At 55.6% G+C, this 20,706-nt stretch overlaps 1 protein-coding gene and 1 long non-coding RNA gene across 4 annotated transcripts in view; one reads left to right on the forward strand and one right to left on the reverse strand.

Annotated features, from left to right (window-relative positions):
* The window catches only part of CAMK2A (calcium/calmodulin dependent protein kinase II alpha), a 74,130-nt gene that overhangs the window by 36,935 nt on the left and 16,489 nt on the right, over window positions 1–20,706 (forward strand). For 2 of the 3 annotated variants that reach the window (XM_029049992.2, XM_029049991.2), the window contains exons 7-14: window positions 1,072–1,174; window positions 2,336–2,419; window positions 4,248–4,342; window positions 5,134–5,256; window positions 5,740–5,823; window positions 7,412–7,454; window positions 11,752–11,792; window positions 17,761–17,809. In XM_029049992.2, the coding sequence (XP_028905825.1) occupies window positions 1,072–1,174; window positions 2,336–2,419; window positions 4,248–4,342; window positions 5,134–5,256; window positions 5,740–5,823; window positions 7,412–7,454; window positions 11,752–11,792; window positions 17,761–17,809 (622 nt within the window). Of the gene's footprint in view, window positions 1–1,071; window positions 1,175–2,335; window positions 2,420–4,247; window positions 4,343–5,133; window positions 5,257–5,739; window positions 5,824–7,411; window positions 7,455–11,751; window positions 11,793–16,486; window positions 16,520–17,760; window positions 17,810–20,706 lie in introns of all 3 variants that reach the window. The other variant, XM_029049990.2, reaches the window with a different exon arrangement.
* On the reverse strand, window positions 12,810–20,004 carry LOC114806355. The gene is made up of 3 exons (XR_003754383.1): window positions 19,634–20,004; window positions 18,986–19,116; window positions 12,810–14,210 (listed from the first exon to the last, which is right to left on the reverse strand). It is a non-coding gene; the product is annotated as an uncharacterized LOC114806355 (long non-coding RNA).

Here is a 20,706-nt window from a genome sequence, read left to right on the forward strand (position 1 = left end):
CTCATGGCACTTAGTAAATAGCATAATCACTAGTATTATTATTTCCATTTCCTGTACTATTGGGGAAGGCAGAACTGAAAATTTCCCAGTCATTCGATTAAAGTTGTTTGGATAGAGGGACATAATGGGTATTAATAATAATAATGCTGTTGGTATTTGTTAAGCACTTACTATGTGCAGAGCACTGTTCTAAGCACTGAGGTAGATACAGGGTAATCAGGTTGTCCCAAGTGAGGCTCACAGTCTTAATCCCCATTTTCCAGAAGAGGTAACTGAGGCACAGAGAAGTTAAGTGACTTGCCCACAGTCACACAGCTGCCAAGTGGCAGAGCCGGGATTCGAACCCATGACCTCTGACTCCCAAGCCCGTGCTCTTTCCACTGAGCCACGCTGCTTCTCTAGCCAAAGGAGTGCTGCCAGGACCTTGTGCCACGCACAGAATGGGCACTCGGTTAATGGCGTCGATGAGGGATTGGCCAAGTCTGGATGTCAGGAGTCTTGCGTTCTATTCTCACTTAGGAGCACTGACCGGCACCACCAATATCCTGTGCCCTCCTCTGCAGAGCCAGGTCAAGGGAGATACAATAAGGATGGTATTTGTTAAGGGCTAACTATGTGTCAAAGTACTGTTCTAAGCACTGGGGTAGATCTAAGCTAGTCAGGTTCGACTCAATCCCTGTCCCACACGGGGCTCTCAGTCTGAATCCCCATTTCCAGATGAGGTAACTGAGGCAAAGAGAAGTTGAGACTTGCCCACGATCACACAACAGACAAGTGGCGGAACCAAGACTAGAACCCAGGTCCTTCTGACCCCCAGGCCCGTGCTCTAATAAGGGTGCTGGCAGTGAACCTGACCTCCCCCGCGACCTGTAGGGTCTCCCTGACCATATTCCACTTGCCGGTCTTTCCTTTAGAGGCCCACCAGTGACCAGAGTGGGTGCTCCTCCCTCCTCTCTCGTTCTGCCTCTTTCTGCATTGGACTCTCCTTCCTTTTACTTTTCCAACTGTCCCTGTGCCATTTTGTCTCACTCGTTCCCATCTTCACCTTCCCTTCTTTCTCCTTCACGTAAGCCGGAGAACCTCCTGCTAGCTTCCAAGCTCAAGGGAGCAGCAGTGAAGCTGGCTGACTTTGGCCTGGCGATCGAAGTGGAAGGGGAGCAGCAGGCCTGGTTTGGTGAGTCGGGGGCTGGACGGGGGAAGAAGTGGTAGGGGGCTAGCAGTAAAGATGGGAAGACAGCCTGGACCAAGGGCCTAAAGGTCTTCAGCACCGAGCCGGAACCTCAGGAGAGAAGAGAGAGGGGACGGGGCTCAGGGCTTCGGTGACTGCCTTGGCCAATCTATTTTGGAACAGAGGCCACGTTCAGAGCTTTTTCAAGGACCCTTGCCTGCCCAAAGTCAGCAAGGGAGGTTTGTGGGAATTGAAGAGTGGCAATAGACCACGATCTGCCTGGCTCACCTTAGTGGCGTGACCTTAGTAGCCAGGGGCCTGCCAGCTGAGTTGCCAGGCCAGCTCCTCCTGAGCCTCTGGATGTGCCAGACAAGCTTCTTGTGGGTCATCGAGGGCACCAGGCTGAACCTGACTGCCAGGGAAGCAGTGTGGATTAGGGAAGCAGCATTGCCTAGTGGCAAGAGCACGGACTTGGGAGTCAGAGGACATGGGTTCTAACCCCAGCTCTGCCACTTGTCTGCTGGGTGACCTTGGGCAAGTCGCTTAACTTCTCTATGCCTCGGTTACCTCATCTGTAAAATGGGGATTAAGACTTTGAGCCCTGTGTAGGACAATCTGATTACCCTGTATCTACCCCAGCACTTAGAACAGTGTTGGCACATAGTAAGTGCTTAACCAATACCATAATTATTAATAAGTGTTATTAGAGGAAAGAGCCCAGACCTGGAAGTCAGGCCTTCTGCACCCACGAATCTTCCCTCATCCCTGTTCTAGATTTCCAATCTGGGATTATCCTTCCATTCCAGGAGAAGACAGATCCAAAGGGGAAGAAGATGGGTGGGATTTGAACCCAGGCTCCGGGTGGCCTCTTGGTTTGGTGCAAACTGCCTCTCTGCCCTGCGTGACTCACTTGGCCCCATCATACCCCATCAGCCGCTAACGGGTCAGGGCTTCCTGTCTCGGCGGTGTTGTTAATGAACCGGTACCGGAGCTTGAAGACTCTATAATTTAATAATGTGCATGTTAGTCCTGAGGAAATAAACTGCAACTGGGCAATTACCTGTTCGCCTGTCGTTCCCACTGGCTGTCCATCTTGAACACACTGCGGGTGAAGGATCAGGTCCTAACTGGCTCTGTCTGTCTGTCTGTCTTTCTGGGGGCCAACAGGTTTTGCAGGGACTCCAGGGTACCTCTCTCCAGAAGTGCTCAGGAAAGACCCCTACGGGAAGCCTGTGGATCTGTGGGCTTGTGGTGAGTCCGAACTCTGGTTCGGGAACTGGGCAGAAAGTGGTCAAGCCGAAGAAGAGCATTCTGGGGGAGTGGCCCAAGTAGCCAAGAGCCTGCCATCTGAGTTGCCAGGCCAGCTCCTCCTGGGCCCTTAGATGTGCCAGGCAAGCTTCTTATGGGTCACTGAGGGCACCGGGTTGAACTCGCCTCCATGCCTTGGATCGTGCCATGGGAATTGTGAGCCGTCACTGGGCAGAGATTGTCTCTATCTGTTGCCGAATTGTACATTCCAAGCGCTTAGTACGGTGCTCTGCACATAGTAAGCGCTCAATAAATACTATTGAATGAATGAATGAATGAATGAATCAGGGTGGATTAGTGGAAAGAGCACAGGCCTGGGAATCAGGGAACCTTAGTTCTAATCTCGGTTCTGCTCCTTCCCCGCTATGTGGCTTGGGGAACCTACTTCTCTGTGTCTCAGTTTCCTCACCTATCAAATGGGGCTAAAATTCCTGTTCTTCCCTTCCCTTAGACCATGAGCCCCTGTGGGACAGGGACTATGTCTGATCTGGCTTCTGTTTGATCTATCCCGGCCCTCAGTTCAGTGCTCGGCAGATAGTAATCGCTTAACAAATGTCAACGGTTGTCCTGGCCTTTCACACATCGTGTTTGCAGAGCGAGTAGTGCTTGGGGCAGTTTGGTTCCCTGGGACTTTAGCCCCACCCAGAGGGCTTAGCTGGTGTTGCTCTGAGTGCCCCTTTGGGGATCGTGACTGTGCCCACGTGTCCCTGGGCCACTGGAGGCACGCAGGCCCTGAAGGCATCTCACAGCTCTGGCTCCAATGCCCCCAGCTGCCCATTTGGACAGGGGACGATTAGAGCCATCGGAGGGTGGGCCTGCTCTGACTCCAACGATGCCTGGCTCCCTTCCTTCCCCGGGTGAACCCCCTGCCCACTCCTGTCTTAGCCCACAGCTGGGATGGGACCCCGGCTCAGGGCTCTGGGAGAGGCGGTGGACGAGGGAGAGCAAAAGAAGGTGGAGACAGCTAAGGATTCTAGGTGCCCCAGCAGTGGGAGGAAGGGCAGCTTTTTCCACCCCAGAGTCGGGGAGATTGAACTATGCTTGGTCTCTCTTTGGCAGAGAAGTCTCTTGCCAACCCCCAGTATCTCTGGTTTAACCCTTCCTCCGAGTAGCTCAGAGACAGACCACAGTGATTGCCCAGGATTAGGGATGCTCTGCTGAGAGTTGGCCCACGTGGGAGCAAATCCCATCCCCGAGAGGCTTCTCGGCTTCCCGAGTGTCCATTAGGCGAGGGCCCAGGGAACTGGCAGTTTGACCCCTCCATGCCCTCCATGTTTAGGGGGACACAGCCAGGGGAGGCTTCCATTGCTCAGAGGTTCTCAGAAGTGAGTCCCTCTTCCTCCCAATCCTGGCTTGGTTGGGGGCTGGGGGGGGTTGATGGGAAATGGGATCTTAGGTCAGCCAATAAGTACTAATCCCAGGTAACAGAGGGAAAGGAAATATTTTCTGTCCTGAGTCTAGTTGGCTAAGACAAAAATATGTAAGTGTTCCCGTCTGGTATTCCCTTCCTCCTTTTCTGTCCCTTTCTCCCCTTTACTCTCCTCCGCTGCCCTCCCCTTCCCTCTCTTTTCCTCTCCTCTTCTTTCCTCCTACCCCGTCCCCCTCTCCTCCTCCCTCCCCTCTCCTCCTCTCCTTTTCCTTCCCCTCTCTCTCTCCTCCCCTTACCTCTTTCCCTCCCTTCTCCCTTCCTCTTCCTCCTCCCGCTTCAGGCTGAGAGAAGGATTTTGGATCCACATCTGGGGCTGATGGTCCCTTGGTTTCCTTTCCCCAGGTGTGATCCTGTACATCCTATTGGTTGGGTATCCCCCATTCTGGGATGAAGACCAACACCGACTGTACCAGCAGATCAAAGCTGGGGCCTATGATGTGAGTGGTTCCCTCCCCCATTTCCTCTCCTCCTCTCCCGTCTTTCGCTCCCTCCTCCCCATTACTGGCCCTAGATGGAGTCTCTCCCAGGTTTCTCTCAGCCAGAGCGACCAAAAATACCTCAGTTGGCTCCCTGAGAGGGGCCTGGACTAAAGGCCTCCCCTACCTCCCTCCATCCCTCAGACTCACATTCTCCTCGGGCCTTCTGGGACTGGGACCGGGGCCAGGGAAGGTAGAGCCAAACATGCGGTTCCTGATGTAGAAAACCAGAAACCAGGTGCAAGGTCCTGCCCATTGTCGGTGCCCAGGAAATAGTCATCCGTTACGATGGAGAGCCCGAGGCAAACGCAGATGGACCACCGAGGTCCCAAGTATCCTAGGAACTCCCGATGGGGGATGCTTGGTGAGGGAAGCTTGATAGGCGATTCCGCCCACCCGGCACAGCTCCTGAGATAGATCACAGTCAGCAGTCTCTCCCCACTGAAGGGTTCAGCCAGCCTAGGAGTGGCGAGTCAATTTCTGGGAACATGAGCACCATCATCTCTGTGGACTTCCATAGTGCACCTGTTTTCTGCAGAGAATCCCTCCCTGTCCTCAGACTCACTTCTTCCATTCAGGAAGGGGCTTCTCACACCAGCTGTGTGTCCTCTTCCATCTCTGGTGGGCCACAAGCTCAAACAAGGAGCCAGGCTGCGGGGCTCCCTCGTCCTTCTCCAGAGGAGCAAGAGCCCTGCTGATTGCAGCGGCTGCCGGGGGCCCCCTGAGCGGGTCTGACTCCTCTCCCCTTACAGTTCCCATCCCCCGAGTGGGATACGGTCACCCCTGAAGCAAAGGACCTCATCAACAAGATGCTGACCATCAACCCCTCCAAGCGCATTGCGGCCGCCGAAGCCCTGAAACACCCCTGGATATCGGTGAGTAAGGAGCGATCTGTCAGGGACCCTGGGATTTCAGGAACTGCAGTAAAGGAGGCATTAGGCCCCGGGGCTCACTGTGCCCAGCGCAGACCCCACTGTGGCTCTGACTCTGCCCACTGGGATTCTCCGGGGTCCAAGAACAGAGTCTGCAAGGAGGACCATCTGGGGACCAGCCCCACCTAGGCCATCCTAATGAATTCTTCGGCAAGATCCTATCAGGGTCTAGTTGAGTTTTCAGAGCATCCTTCCAGTAGTTTTCTTAGTTTCTTCGACTTGCTCAGGGGCTCCTGCTCCTACCTGTTTGACCATGAGCCAGCAACCCACCTCAGAAAGAGAAAGCCAAGTCCAGAAGATTTTCAGGATGGCTCTCGAATTCAATCAGAAACCAACTCCTCAAAGATTCTCCAGTGGCTAAGAGCCCCACCGGGGCTCCTGACTCACCCTCTTGCTGATCATCTTCTTCTCCCTCCTCTGTTTCAGCATCGCTCCACTGTGGCTTCCTGCATGCACAGGCAAGAGACGGTGGACTGCCTGAAGAAATTCAATGCTCGGAGGAAACTGAAGGTACCGGTCACCCGCCACCCACACTGACTACCCCGGCCCCTTGGTTTGGACTGGATTTCTGCTCTTGAGCAGAGTGGGAAATCCTGAGTCAGGGAGCTGGCTTAACTGGGCCCTGATGGGAACACAAGGTGCTCACAAGGTGTTTAGCCTTGCCGAAGGAAAGGACAGGGAGAATAATGCTCAGTCTCAACAAGGTAGTGAGTAACCAACCCCTTCTCCCCTCATACCATACCAGGAACTCTGGAATCTGCAGGGCAACAGCTCCATGTCCCAGAACAGAGTGGGCACAGGACCCCAAACCCTTTAAGTGGCACTCACTTCATCTCAGTTATGAGAAACAACATGGCCTAGTGGAAAGAACACGGGCCTGGGAGTCAGAGGACCTGGGTTCTAATCCCAACTCTTTGATTCTAATCCTGCCTCTGCCAGTTGCTTTCTCTGTGACTTTGGGAAAGTCACTTCACTTCTCGGTGCCTTCATTTCCTCAACTGTAAAATGGAGATTAAAACCCGTTCTCCTTCCTTAGACTGTAAACCCCATGTGGGCCAGAAACTGTGTCCAACCTAATTAACACATACCTACCCCAGCGCTTAGAGCGGTGTTTGACACACAGCAACAAATGCCATAGGAAAAGAGTATCTGAGCAGCAGTATGGCCCCTGCCCCATAGCTTCCCCCGCCCCCTCCTGCACCACCACCCCAACACCCCAATTCCTAGAGCAAACGACGGAGCTGCTGGTTCTCCCAGAATCGGCTTCAGACCTGCCATCTAGGCACATTAGTGTCCCAGGATTCCCAGAGTAGAAGAATCATGGAGCATCTGTATTCACCTATGGCTCAGAAGTCCTATTACCCTCTACCTCCTGTTTCAGGGAGCCGTTCCTCTCCTGTGGGTTGAGGCAGCGAGACAGGTTCTATTTAAAGGAAAGTTGGCTCAGGGGACCCAGGAAGCCCCGAGAGAGGGGGCCGCAGGATGTCCAGGGAGAGGGGGATGCAGGAAGTCCAGGAAGAGGGGACTGCCTCCCAGTTAATTCCTGCTTTATTTCAGGAGGGCTGGGGCCAAGGGGCTGGCTCAGGGAAGACCTCTCAAGGGAAGAGAACTCCAAAAGGACTGAGTTCTGGGCTTCTGGAGGGGAGACTGTCTTGGACTAGACTCTGGATTGTGGTTCAGAGTGCTCTGGGAGGGATGGTGGGGGTGGGTGTAGGGGGCAGGGGCCTGACCTGAACACTTCGTTGGAATGCTTGGAGCCCTGACCAGCTGGTAGGATCCTTCCTGGAGTCCAGTCACGACTGGCCCTGTCCGGCACGGAGATACCTGTTAACTGTCCACTCACCCCATCCCATCCCTGAAGCCGTGCTGCAAGCGAAACACCCCCTTCCCTCTCCACCCAGACCCACATCCATTTTCTCCAGGGCTCCACCGGGCCGAGGGGCAGGTAGATGGGTAGAAGGGCAAAACCGATTTCAGAACAGAGTGATCTCTCTTCCCTTCTCTCTCTGTTCCCCTATCCCTCCCCTCCTCTCCCTTTTCTTTCTTCCATCTCTCCCTCTCCCCTCTTTTTTGCCTCTCTGCCTTTTATCTGTTTCAGGGGGCTATCCTCACCACCATGCTGGCCACCCGAAACTTCTCTGGTAGGTGGTGTTGGGTCCTGCACTCCTGGGGCCTGTGGCACTTCGCTCGCTTAGCCGGTGGCTTATCCAGGCTTAGATGTATATACGTATACTATACATATATACACACATGGATCTCTCTGATAGGGCCTGGGGTCAGGTAAGAAAGGAATTGGGGATGGAACTACCCATTCTTCCTTGCCCAAGAAACCATGCTACGTGTTTCTGGTCTCCACCCTGTTCCCAGGAGCACCTGGCTTATGCCCAGAGGCAGCTTGACATCAGGGGAGGCTCCGGGCCCAACAGCTGAGGGGTGGGTGGAGGGGGAAGGGGAACATCGGGCCCGCACAGAGCAGAGGGCTGAAAAAATCTCATTGGCTCGACAGCTATTTGGGCCAGAACAAACAGTCCCACTGTCAAGGGGTGCGATGGAATCTGCCCCACACTGTGGAGGAGGGGGGAGCCCCATCCTGAGCTATGTTATATTTCAATCACTTATACCCCAATACCTTAGGTCAGCAGGACTTGGTGGTAGGAGGGCAGGACCAGACCTGGAGGGTTGTTGGCCAGCATCTCATTTACGTTCTGGGGAGGCTGAGAAGGATGTTGCCCTCAGCCCAGTTATCCAAGGCTGGCCTGTGAGGGTGAAAGAAGGAGAGAGGAGCGAAAAAAGTGGGAAACCATTTAAAATTGCTGACCCATTTGCAGTACCCGGGTAAATGATAATCTAGGAAAAGATGTTTGTTGTTTCAGCTAACTCCTCTCCCCATAGAAGTAGCAGCTGGGGCTGTCAAAGGAACCTTGGGCCTGTTCCCCAAGGCACGTGGGTAGGGCCTCACCTCGGAAGTTGATGAAACTACCCATTTTTAAGTCCTACATTTAGGTCAGTTATCTTAAAAGGAAGCCTTCAGGCAAGTCTCTGGGGAACCAAGAGCTGAGAAGAAGCACTGCTGACTGTGGTGGGAGGTATGGGGGAGGTGAGTTTGAGGGAAGACTAGAGGTAGCGGGTTTGGGATGCATGAGTTATGCAGAAACTCCAGTTGGCTGGCCAGGGGATTCAATGTGAGGGAAGACCCTGGAGGAGAGTCGGAGATTCCCCCCTTAGCTGGAGGGATGGGTAGGGGTACAGGGGAGTGTGAGCTACTTGGGAGAGCTCACTCCCAGAGAACTTCAGCGAAGGAACCCTCTATCTTTCAGCCGGGCTCCAGCCGGGCTGTTGGCTGGGGACATTCTACAGGATGTAGAACGTAGCCCTCTTTCCACCCTCTTCTCTCCTCCCGTATCTCCACGGTGAAGGGCCCTGCAGTCAGTGCTGCAGGACGGATTCAACTCCGGGGATTCTGGTCTGCATCTCAAGTCTGAGAACCTGGGGCAACAACTCCTCCCTTCTCTCCCTCCCTTCTTCCCGCACTCCCTTGCAGACAGCTGCATTCTGGCTGCCGGGGAGCTAGGGAAGGGGCCGGAACTTCCGCCCTCCAAAGGAAACTTGTTTGCCAGTACATCCGGCCAGGCTTCACTGGCCCCGATAGCTTCATTATTGCAGCAGGTTCCATCTCCTGTATGCAAACCTCTGCGTTGGGCACTGGGGGTGAGCATCAGCAAAACCTCCCATCCCATCTGGGGTCCATCCTTTATGCCATTTGCCAATCCTGGGGATGGCCTGATTGCCTTGTCATCATCCTCCTCTTCGCTCTCCTCCTCCTTATCCTGCCTCCTCCTCACCTCATTCCTTCCTTCCTGCTCACCTTCCTTCTCATCCTCCTCCTCACCCTCAGACTCCTTCTCAACTTCCTCCTCACCCACTTCCTCCTCATCATCCTACTCGCTCTCCTTCTGCCTCTTCCTCCTCACCTCCTCCCTGCCCTCCTCCTCATCCTCCTCCTCACCTTTCTCCTCTTCCTTATCCTCCTCATTATCCTCCTCGCCCTCCTTCCTCGTCGCCCTCCCTCTCATCATCCTCTTCCTCCTTCCCGTCCTCCTCCTCCTCCCCAACCCCACCACCCCAGGAATGCCTAACTAGCCCCTAGGCCTTGGGACTGGCAGCCTGAAGCCTTGATGCCTAGCACTGACAACAGTTTACTTAACCGTACAGGTTGAGGTCAAAGCCTGGGCACTGGAGCTCAGCCTAGCAGCTGCCTCTTGCTCACCCCTCAGCCCTCTCTCCAAGTCCCCTAGTCCCCGAGTGGGTGGCCCCTGAGGTGATAGGCTCCAAGCAGGGCACAGAATGCCAACTGCTCTGTTTGTTGAAAATGTCTCTGGCCGAGATTTATGCCAGTGTCCATCTACCGCTGCGGCTGAATTAAGACTATGAAGCACAGGCAAACTTACAGACACCGTGCTTCTGTTGCCGGGCCATCGTGGAATGAACCGGCTGAGCTTTGAAAGGATACTTTGAAGGAGATGTTCGGAACCTAGCAGACTTACTACTTTCCTTAGCCTCCCATTTTTCTGCCTAAATAGCTGCTTAGGCACCGTATAGCTCCTCGTAGGACAAAAGGAGCTAGGGAGCAGTGCAAAGGAGAATAGGGAAGGATCAGAGTTTTGATCTGAGGTTTGGATTGGAGATATGTGGAGAGAAGTACTGGGGGATCACTAGATTGTAAACTCTTAAAGGGCAATCCATCAGTGGTATTTATTGGGCATTTACTACGTGCAGAGTGCCGTGCTAAACCCTTGAGACGCAGTGTGGCCTAGTGGAGAGATCACGGGCCTGGGAGTCAGAAGGACCTGTGTTCTAATCCTGGCTTTGCCAACTGTTTGCTGTGTGACCTTGGACAAGTCACTTAACATCTCTGTGCCTCAGTTTCCTCAATTGTAAAATGGATTACCTGTTCTCCCTCCTAATTAGCTGTGAGCTCCATGTGGGACAGGGACTGTTTCTGTTCTAATTAACCTGTACCTACCCCAGTAAACGCTTAGCAGATCCCATAAACAAAAGCACTTGGGCGAGTACAGTACAATGGAGTCGATAGGCACGTTCCTTGCCCCCACCGAGTTTACAAACATCTTGGTCCCAGACTCCTAGTTCAGTGCTTGGCATGCATGAATGAAAGAATGACTTGGGGGTGAGATTGCTAAGAGAGGGAGATTCAGAGGGCACCCTCAGCTGGGAGAAGCAAAATTTGCTAGGAGGAGTGTTAAGGTCTAAGAGGTGTTTGTAGCTGGGGCAAGATGGGGCAATCCGTCCCCACTGGGAGATGCCATCCAGGTTAGCTTGTGACCTTCGGGGCAGCTTGAGGTCGATAAGATTATAATCGTGATCGATCGACTATCTAGGGCCAAACCTGTGCAATATCCTTTCTTCCTGCTCTCCTCCCCTAAGCCTTCACAGGACACCAGGAGAGAGATTCAAGGCAGAGTGCCAGGCTGGGCTGGGAGCTCCCTGGCATGCTCTGGCTGAGGCCCAGATCCGGAGTCCCTGCCGGGCTGTGTCCAGCGGGCCACGGCGGCCTGAGGATCAGCAAGGCAGAGGCCTCAGCAGGCCGGAGAGGATCCAAGCAGCTGCTTATTTGCTTTGTGGCCCAATTACCGGGACATGACAGATTCCTGCCCCTGCTTGCCTTAGGCGGGTTTTCTGTGGCCCGGGAGGGTCCAGGAATGGGCACCGTGTTCTCCTTGGCGTCCCTTCTCCGAGATCGAGGGGCCGAAGCCGCCCTCCTGCCAGAGGAGAGCGGCCTGGGACAGTGGCAGCGACGGTGGCGGCGCGGGGGGGTGGGAGCCGGAAGGGGGCATCTGCTCCTCGTCATCGCCAAAACAGGGGCTGCAGCTGTCTGGGGGGGAGGATCGCTTGACACATGACCACAGCAGCATGGGGCTAAAATTAGAGAGAGAGAGAGACAGGGCGTGAGCTCCCGCCGCCCGCCGGCCCACTGGCCCACCCTTCCGTCCGTCTGTTCGCCCGAGCCCTCGACCCTCTGGATCGTCCCCCCCGGCTCCTCCAGGGCGAATGGGATCCTCGGGGAGCCCTCCGGAGCTGGACCGAGAGCCTTCCTGCCCTGAGCTCGGCCCCTGGCTCTCTCCGGCAGCGTAGACTGTCCCTGGCCCACAGGGAGTCACCCCACCTAGAAGGAGCCGGGCACCCTCATGCCTTCCGGGGAGGGAAGGCGGAGTACTGTGGAGCCGCCCAGCCAGAGGTCCTGGGACCCAGCTCAAGAGGCAGCAGAGGCGGCAGAGGGCTCACCGGAGGAGTCCTGACCGGGTTCCGCCCTCTGTTGGCCTCCCCTCCCCTCCCGCCCCTCTCAGATGCTGCTGGTCCTCACGCTGTGGGCCCTGGTGCCCTGCCTGGTGCTGCTAACCCTCTACTTTGTCTCCTTCACAGGAGGGAAGAGCGGGGGCAATAAGAAGAATGATGGCGTGAAGGTATGACCCCCTCCCCACCCCCTGCTCCCTTCCCCATTCCACCCTCCCCACCCCCCGACCCCCGACCAGATGGCCGGTTTCCAGGGTTCCCAACCTCCGGGGCTTCTAGGGGGCTTTGGCTCCGGTACTCCCCTGAGAGTCTTGATCCACTCTCTGCCCAGCCCTCAGCCATAGGCTACGTCTGGTTGGAGGAGAAGATCTGGCTACTCCTGTCTGAGGGAGAAGGCTCAAAGATATAGCCGTCAGCTCCCCGTGACAGACCTTTGTCCGTGGGCCGGGAAGAATGGAGAGGTCGCTGTGGTTGCCCCCCACCCCAGCTTGCTCTCTCTCCCCTTACTGCCCAACTTCTGGGGTAGGGAAGGAAGGAGACACCAGGAGGAAGGGAGGGTGACGAGGGAAGAGGTGAAGGGAGGAGAAGGATTGGGGTGGTTCGGCCGGCGGAGCAGGGAAGGGACTAGCTAGAAAGAAAGGAATAGCAGCCTGAGCTGCCTGGGGACCGGCGGGCGTTTTATAGACTCCTTCTTGGAGGTAGGAGGGGCCTGACGGAGCCCTGAGGCTTCCTTTATTAGACTCCCATCTGCCCTTGGCAGGGAGGAATAAGACCCCTGTCCCCTGTTCCAATCCTTCTGGGAGAGGATGGTCCTGAAATATGGGGTCAACAGGTATGGATCCAGGCCCATCATCCTCATGGCAGATCTTGGGATCAGGCCCAGTCCCTTCTTCCAGCAGCCGCCAAAACCGAGATCTTGCGAGAAGCCACCCAACCTCAGTTGTCGCAGGCTCCCAGGCCCCCACCTTTCCTCTAAGGAGCCCTGGGAAGTGGGTCACTGAGGGGGAATCACCTTCCTCTGTGGAAGAATAGCTGCAGGGATTCACTCTGCCCACCTGCTGGAGACCAGCTGTCTTTATACCAGCCCAGCCAGGGCAGGCCCACGCTGGGCCATCTGATGACAAATTCCTCCTCCTCCCCACCCCACCCACCCCTCCCGTCCGCTCCCCAACCTACCCTACCTTTCCGTAGACTGTCCCCTTCTCTTCTCTCCCCTTCCTTTTCTCTGTGGTGATGGTGCTTAAGATGATTCTGTTGGAATCAGAATCCTCCCTTGGTGCCCTTCTTCTCTCTCTCTCTCTCTCTCTCTTTTCCTCTCTCTCACTCTCTGTGCTGCTGCTGGCTATCGTTGCCTTCGGAAACTCGCATCTCCAGGCCGAAGTCATTGTGCGGCCGCGTTCTGAGATGGGGATCGCAGGCCCCGACTTGTGCTTCCTGTCGGGTTGTTGTGATATTGCAGGGTGGCGCTCAGATGTTGTCCCCACCCCACCCCCTGTAGTAGTGGAGGCTGCTTGCTTTGGATGGGCAGTGGCCACTGAGTTGGTGACAGTGGACCGCGTCTTGGCAGGGCCAAGTCAGGGGTGGTTGTTATGAAGGTCCCAAAAGTCCAAATGCCAGAAGGTCTCTGAACTGGAGTTTGGGAGCGGGCGGGATAAGGTTGGATGGCTCCCTTGCTTGGTATTGGGAGGTGGGCGGGGGTGGTTGGATGAGTCGGAGTAGGAAGGGAAGATACAATTCTAGACCTCGAGACCAGAATGACCAAGCATGGCCTTGCCCGGGGCCCTGAAGGAGCTGATGTGTGAATCTCGCTGCCAAGGAGCTGCTGGGGCCACTGGGGCATGAAGGCATTATTCGGAGAGAGCCTGGATGACCGGAGTCAGGATGGAGGTCAGACATCCACCTCCAGGGAGAAAGCCAGCTGGGCGGTCCGCTCTAGGTGGACTCGCTTTGGGAAAGGGCGTAGGGAGAAGCTGTCCACTGATTACGTTGGCTGGGTAGGTTGGTAATTACCCAGATGGCCACAGCCCTGGGCTTGTGAGAAAGGGCAAGGCCAGAGAGAGTCTCGGGTCCGATGGCCACCATCACTTTGGGAGGAGGCAGAGGGTTGCAAACCCGGGGGTGGTATAACCCCTCAGGGATCTTGATCCGGGAGGAGACAGCTGGCATCCACGAGAGCTGGGGCTCTGGGAAGAGACTGGCCCAGGCAGCTCTCTCCACCCGACCCCAGAGCCCGGCTCTGGCCACCACAGTGGGGAGGGTGAGACAGGAGGCAGCGCATCTCACTGCGTGGGGTTGGAGCCGGCCGGGGGTCCTGGGGCCTTCACACTGTAACCCCTCGTGGGCACCAGTGTGGGCACTGACCCCGGAGTAAAGACCTCTCCCTCTTGGTGAACCTCAGAAGAGACTTCCGGGGTTCATCTTCTCCTCTCCACAGAGGGGGAGAGTTGGAGTCAGGCAATGCGGTGGGAAGTGGGCTGATCTATCCACGTATTTTCCTCCCATGGGATTCTTTCAGTAGCTAATGGCCTCCTGTACTCCACAGTGGTCTCCTTCTCCTTCCCCTTGCAGTCTCGGGGCTGGGCTTCCACCTGGGGAAGGGGTTAATGGTTCATTAGTGAGATGTCCCCATTACAGGGCTTACCTTGGTGGCTTCAGCAGGACAGAAGTCTGATCTGCCTTTGCAAAGCAAGAGGGACCCAATTTTCTTCGCGGCTGGAACCGTGGGTGGGTGGGGAGATCTGGTGTCTACAGCAAGGCTGTTGAGGTCATTCAGGAATTGAAACTCCCATCTTCAGGAGCCTGCTGGAGGTGAGCCAACAGGGAGAAACAGCCTCATCCTCTTCCAATCAGGTCCCTTTCTCTCCTCTCTCCCTCCCACTCCCTTAAGCCTTCTGCAGCTATAATTTCCCAGGATCCTTTTCTCACCAGCTGGGTTTGGTAGGGCCCAAGTTTCCTTCCCATATCCCTCCCTTCCCCATCCCTCTTTTCTCCCCTTCCTCCCACTTCTCTCCATCCCTCTGTCAGCAGACTGTGGGGACACTGAGGCCTCACTCTCCACTGGATCCAAGCCTCTCCCTGCCCCGTGTGTGGTGTCGCATCCTGTTACATTGTAAACAAGTGCACTCACTGCCCCGTGTCCCCATCCTGTTACTGTGCGTCCTAAATTGAATGCAGTCACTCTGTGTCGCATCATGTTCCGTCTGAAACCCCTGCCCTTGTGCCCTGAGGGCCACCCTGAGCTAGCGAGACTTTCAACCCTCCGCTCATTGGATTACATCTCAAGGCTGGGCAGCTGCCAGCATCCTGCCTCCCAGCCCCACCAGACTGGCTCAGGCGGCGCTCTTGGCTAGCCTGGACACCGGCCGCTGGCCCGTCGGGCTGCGGGGTGCCCAGGAAGGAGGAGGGCCCGGGAGGGCCCTCGCCATGGAGAGACAGAGACCATGCCGGTGGAGGTCTGGTAGGGGTGAGAGCGGAGAGGCCGCTGCCCTCGCTTCAGATGGAAACCGAACCCCGGCAACGATGAGCCAAGGGCCCGGGGGTTCCGGAAGGGGCTTTGGTCCAACCTGGGGCCAACCCTGCTGCTGGAGAACACCTGGGTTCTTCTGGCAAAGGGTTCACCTTGCTGCGATGACATCCTTCCCTGAGTCATCGGCGAGCCTGGCATTTCTGCATTCTGCATTGCAGCGCCCCGGTGTATCTGGCATCTGTGTTTTAGAGAATTCCCAAACCGTCTCTCCTCCCAAAGGCCAAGGGGCCAAGCCCATTCAGTTGACTCCTACAGACTGCTGAGGGAGAAGACCAGACAGGTGGTCCTGAATGCTGCTTCCCACGGTGTTCAACCTGAACGCTCTGTGGGTGGGGGAGGGCAAGGGGCCAAAATCCCAGAGAAGCAGTGAGGATAAATGAAGCAGTGAGGATAAATGAAGTTACATGACCTTGGATAAGTCATTTCCTCACTCCAGGCACCCGTTTCCCCATCTTAAAATGGAAACGATCCTCCCCGCTACTCCCCGCTTCATGGGGACGTTGCAAAGATCAATCCAGCGGTGGTATTTATTGAGCTACCGGATTCGAGTGCTTAGCACGGTGCTCTGCATACAATCAGTACTCAATAAATACCATTGATTGAGGAGCGCTTCCTGTGTGCACAGCACTGTACTAAGCTCCTGGGAGAATACGATAGCGTTAGTAGACACCATCCCTGCCTTAGACAATCCAGTTAGATGCAAGACCAACGCGACAAGTAGCAGACCAGCAGTCTGACCATGGTAATATGGGCCCTGAGCCCCTTCTGCAGAGGTCTCCTCCCGGATCACTCCCGGGGAAGACGGAGAAGACTGGTACCCGAGCCAGCTCGCTCTAGTCCTCTGGGGCACCGTCCAGACTCGCTCTAGGGTATCCAGATCCCGAGAGCTGAGCCCTCAACTCCTTCACCATCCCCAGGCCTGGTTGGGGTCGGGAAAATCAGTGCTCAGCCGTGAGCGCTCCGGTTCCCACCGGAAACGACGGGAGCGTCCGAGGTTTCCCGGTGGATGCCTCATCTCCGAGTCCTCTTCCTCCCCTCCCCAGAGCTTGGCAGAGTGGGCAACTCTGGCCCAGGAGAGGCTTATGCTGGGGTTGGAGGGTAGACCGGAGAAGCGCCCGCAGGGTTGTGATAGGCCCCTGATGGGCACATGGCGTTGTGCTGTACAGCAGGAGCCTGCTCAGTGCTCTCTGCCCAAGTCTCTGTGAGTGCCAGGCTTCCACCCTGTCCCAGGCCAGCCCAGGATGTCTCTGGAGCTTCTGCTTCCTACTCTCAGTCCTGCTCTCTACCGTTTTCACTCTGTGTCTCTTCCTGTCCCATCTCTTCTCCTTGTTTTTCCAGAAAAGAAAGTCCAGTTCCAGCGTTCAGTTAATGGTGAGTGTCCTCCGTCTTCCTAAACGTCGGTAATTCGGGGCACATTTGCTTGCCCTACACCTGGTAGTTACGCTGGGGACTTGGGCGGGGAGCGGGGCCTTGGGTGTGTGTGATACCCGTGTGTTGTGTGTGTGTGTGTGTGTGTGTGTGAGTGTGCTGGTGTTAACACCTCCAAACCAGTGGCCCCGGGCTGATACAATCCATCATCAGCAAGGGCTGATGCCAGCTCCACCTTCCCAGTAACGAATTCAGACCCAGCTCAGCAGCCCCAGTGGCTACCTGAGGAGTTCCTACCCCACAGCCCCCTGCCCAGCTGGAGGTCTCCAGATGGCCCGAGTTGGCGCTCCCTGAGGCTCAGCTTGCCCAGTTCCCTCGGAACCGTGCAGGTGTGGTAGGGAGCCAGGGGTGGTGCCCAGGCCAGTCAAGCTGGGGGGCCGGGGACTGTGGGTTAGGAACCCCTGAGCCTCTGGCGGAGCCACACCTGGAATGAAGAGGCCCACGCCACTCACCTGAGGGCCTTGGGCGCACAGTGGGTTTCTCCTCCAAGGCCGGCCTGGTTTCCAGTGTCTCGGTGGTGCCAGCCGGACGGGCCACTGGAATGTGTGGGGCTCGGAAGCCCTCTGCGTCTGATTGTGCCATCTCTTTTCTGACTCTGCAGCAGTCCAATGTGGTCTCTTTCACCCCTGCACAACCCCACTCACACCCTCATCTTAGTTCCCTCTCCCACGCTCACTCTTTCTGTTAATTTGTCCATTTCTTTCCTATTGTACAGTCAACATGGTGTGTCTCTCTCCTCCTTGCCACAGACCCTTCTCTCCTTCCTCTGGCTAGAGTCCCAGGGCCTCCCACCTTGGGCCCACCACACCTCCCAGCAGAGGGTAGGGTTTTCCATATGTCCATTCCTACAAGGCACTTCCGTAGCCAGCTCTTCCTCCTCCTCCTGCTCTCCTCCCCTCCTCTTGCTTCCTTTTCCTCCTCCTCCCGCTCCTTTTCCCCCCTCCTCTTCTTGCTCCTCTTTCTTCTCTTCACTGCTCCTAGGGTTGAAAGTCAGGAAAGGTATACAGAAATGGCAGTCCATCTCTGAGCTCCGGTAGGATGCTGGCAGCTGGGCTGCCCTCACCCAGAATGCCTCGGGTGCCGAGGGGCGAAAGCCACAGCGTGAGCAGCCATCCGGTCATGACCCTAGGCCTCCCGCACTTCTCTGGGCCTCACTTTTCCCATCTCCTCTGTTCTTTGTCCAGGAATCCTCTGAGAGTACGAACACCACCATCGAGGATGAAGACACCAAAGGTAGGAGGTCTCCTCGGCCCCCAGCGTCCCTGGCTGGAGGGGGATGATCAACATCCGCTGTCTCAGACGAGAGCCCAAGTTCCCACCACGCTCTCGGTGGGGTCCGTAGGCATCGTCTTTGCTGACCGTTGGAATGAAGCAGGGCCCTGAACTTGGCTGCAAACCCACTGGATTCAGCTGCTGGGGATCGACTTCCGCTCCCCTTTGAACACGCTGGTCCTCTTGAAATGCCCTTCAAAGCCCAGTTTGATCATGAGAGAGAGCGACTGGTTCTACCGTAGCAAAACCGATAGATGCCCCTCTGTGCCTGACATAGTGTACACGAGGTGTTTTGGTGGCAAGAAGTCTGAAGAACGGGGACTGATTATGAATCAAGCAAACCTCCATGGAGAGATAGAACACCTTTCCTGGAGCATGGATTTCCCTCTCTCTCCTAGGAAAGAGGCACATGGAAAGTCATATGGCCATTGGTGACAAGTCACTTCAACCAGTCAATCAGCAGTATACTGAACTTCCCTAGTGTGCAGAGCACTGTATTAAGTATTTGGCAGGGTACAACAGTAGTAGAAGACACGATCCCTGCCCACAATATTTAGAAACGGACGTAGTCCAGGACTCAAGGAGCTTCCAAACTGGCTCCAAAATCCCATCCTGAACTGGACTGATGCTAGCAAGGCGTTTCATAGCCTAGTAACCTGCCTGGTATGAAATTTTACAGCCTAGTCCAGCGCATCTCTCCCTCTTCAGCACGGCTGAGATCTTGGAAGCCTGCTGCCTTGACTTGGCCTCCCTGCCCAGTCCCTTCCGGACCTGCCCGACACAGTCCAAGCTAAATCCTGGGACTACGGTGACCAGGCCCCCTGGGGTTCTTATTGGGCCCAGGAAAGAGGCCTGGATCTCACCTCTCACTGTTGGCAGGGGCAGAGTGGATGTTAAGACCCACACGGTTGTCTCTGACCATCTTGCTTAGGTTTGTGTCGGTGAGCCCTAGCCGACACCAGTTTCCCAGCCCTAAATGTGCTGGGGGAAACCCAGGTTTGTCTGAGCTTGGTTCAAGCCCTGTGGGATTCTGCCATGGCCTGCCCCACTCAGGTCGGTGGCTGTGGGAGTCGTGGATTGACTATAGTCATGCATGGCTCTCCCACACCTCAATTAACATGCCCCTTTGTGCCTCACCTGAGATGAGCTGAGGAGTCTGGGTTCTTACGTGCTCTCTTCAGCCGGGATGGTCGGTGACTGCTGCCCAGGCTCTGGGGAAGACTATGAGGGGTGATGGGAAGGGAGGGAGGAGGGGTCCTGACCTCCACCTAGAAAGAAGGGAGAAAGGAGCTGAAGGCCCCGCATCCCGGAGGGACTGCAGACCTCAAGGGAATTTATCTACAGACTCCTCAGAGATGCCAAACCCTCGTGGAAACCCCCCTCCCAGATCCTTCAGATGTGGCACCAGGCCAGGTGGAATGGAAGCCCCTTGGCAGAAGGCAGGGAAGACATACTCCCTCCCCTCCCAGGGCTCGGATCCATCCCAGGGGAGGCAGCAGCCTCCAGTTCTCAGGAGGGCAGTGGTACCCTTTGCTTAGAGAAAAAAGGGGAGTGGGGGGGAGAGGGGGAGGAAATTGGGGTGCCAGAGCCAGCTGGATGGAAAGAGAGAGAGGGACAAGCAGCTTCACATGCAGCTAAAAGGGTCTCCACCAACAGCTGAGAGGAAGACAGCCAAATTTCAAGTTATAAAAAGCAGCAGTGTGAAATGGGGCTCTTTAAAATGCTGAAAGAAAACCCAGTCCTCCCCCACCCAGCTCTCTCCAGTCCACCTGAGCAGAGGCTTACCTAATGGAGAAACCCAGATTGTGTCATCTCTGGTTCTTCCATCCGTTCCCCGGCCTCCTCAGGCAAACTCCTCTCCTGCCTCAGTTTCTCCAATTGGAACAGTAGGAACGGTGTTGCTCGGAGTCTCAGTGCCCTGCAGAGGAGGAGGAGGAGGAGCAGAGACCTAGATGAACAGTCTTTTCCCCATGAAACCTAGAGGAAGAGCAAGCTCTTTGCCTCCTCTCCTCTCTTTCTCTCCTCCCTCACTGCCTCCAAGCTTCTGAGGTGCAGGCTGAGGCTATCTTTCCGGGGTTGATTTGTGAAGACTCCACTCTAAGTGAGAGGAGCAGCACATGAGGTGGACTCTGACTCATAGTTAAAGTTAATTGACAATGTCATCCTCCTGGGGACGGTTTCCCCAGAGCAAAGGACTGATTAATATTTAAAAGGCCCCTGACCCAATGTATAGACCAGGTTCCAAGCAGTAGATTAGCTTCTTTTTTTACCCCTTCCCCTTCCTGCCCGTTTCCTCACATTCCTCCCTCCCCTCTATTCAATATCAAGGAAATTCGAAATCTCCTCTGGGACTTGGAGCCAAAGACTGGATAACTAGAGCCCAGGTGTCAGTGGGGAGACAGCTGATCTCAATCCTGCTTCATTCAGTGACGCCAGGCAGATGGCTTATTTCTCTGAGCCTCAGTTTCCCCAACTGTAAGCAAGGAAAGCTCAGGAGGAGTGGTGGAAGAGCAGGGAACTACGAGTTCCGGGACCCCAATGTGGCTGCACTGGGCATCCCTGCCCAACCAGACCTGTTGGCGAGGGCTCTCTCACCCTGAAGTCTTGGGCCGGGGGCCGGGGCTGATGGATTTCCTATAGGGCTCCCAAAGGCAGAGAGAGTCATTTGTTAAACTCCTCAGCCTACTGAGCCCCATTTCACCTCGACTAAAGAATCTTCCTCCTTGGGGCCAAGAAGAGATTTAAAATTTTCATTATCTTTAAGAGGTAGCAGGGAGGCAGAGGGGAGGAAGGGGACAAGGGAAAAAGGAGGGATAAAAACAAATGACAGAACCAGTCAGCAGCTGAGAGCCAGTCTG

Source organism: Ornithorhynchus anatinus, chromosome X1, assembly GCF_004115215.2.
Source record: "Ornithorhynchus anatinus isolate Pmale09 chromosome X1, mOrnAna1.pri.v4, whole genome shotgun sequence".
Lineage (NCBI taxonomy): Eukaryota > Metazoa > Chordata > Mammalia > Monotremata > Ornithorhynchidae > Ornithorhynchus > Ornithorhynchus anatinus.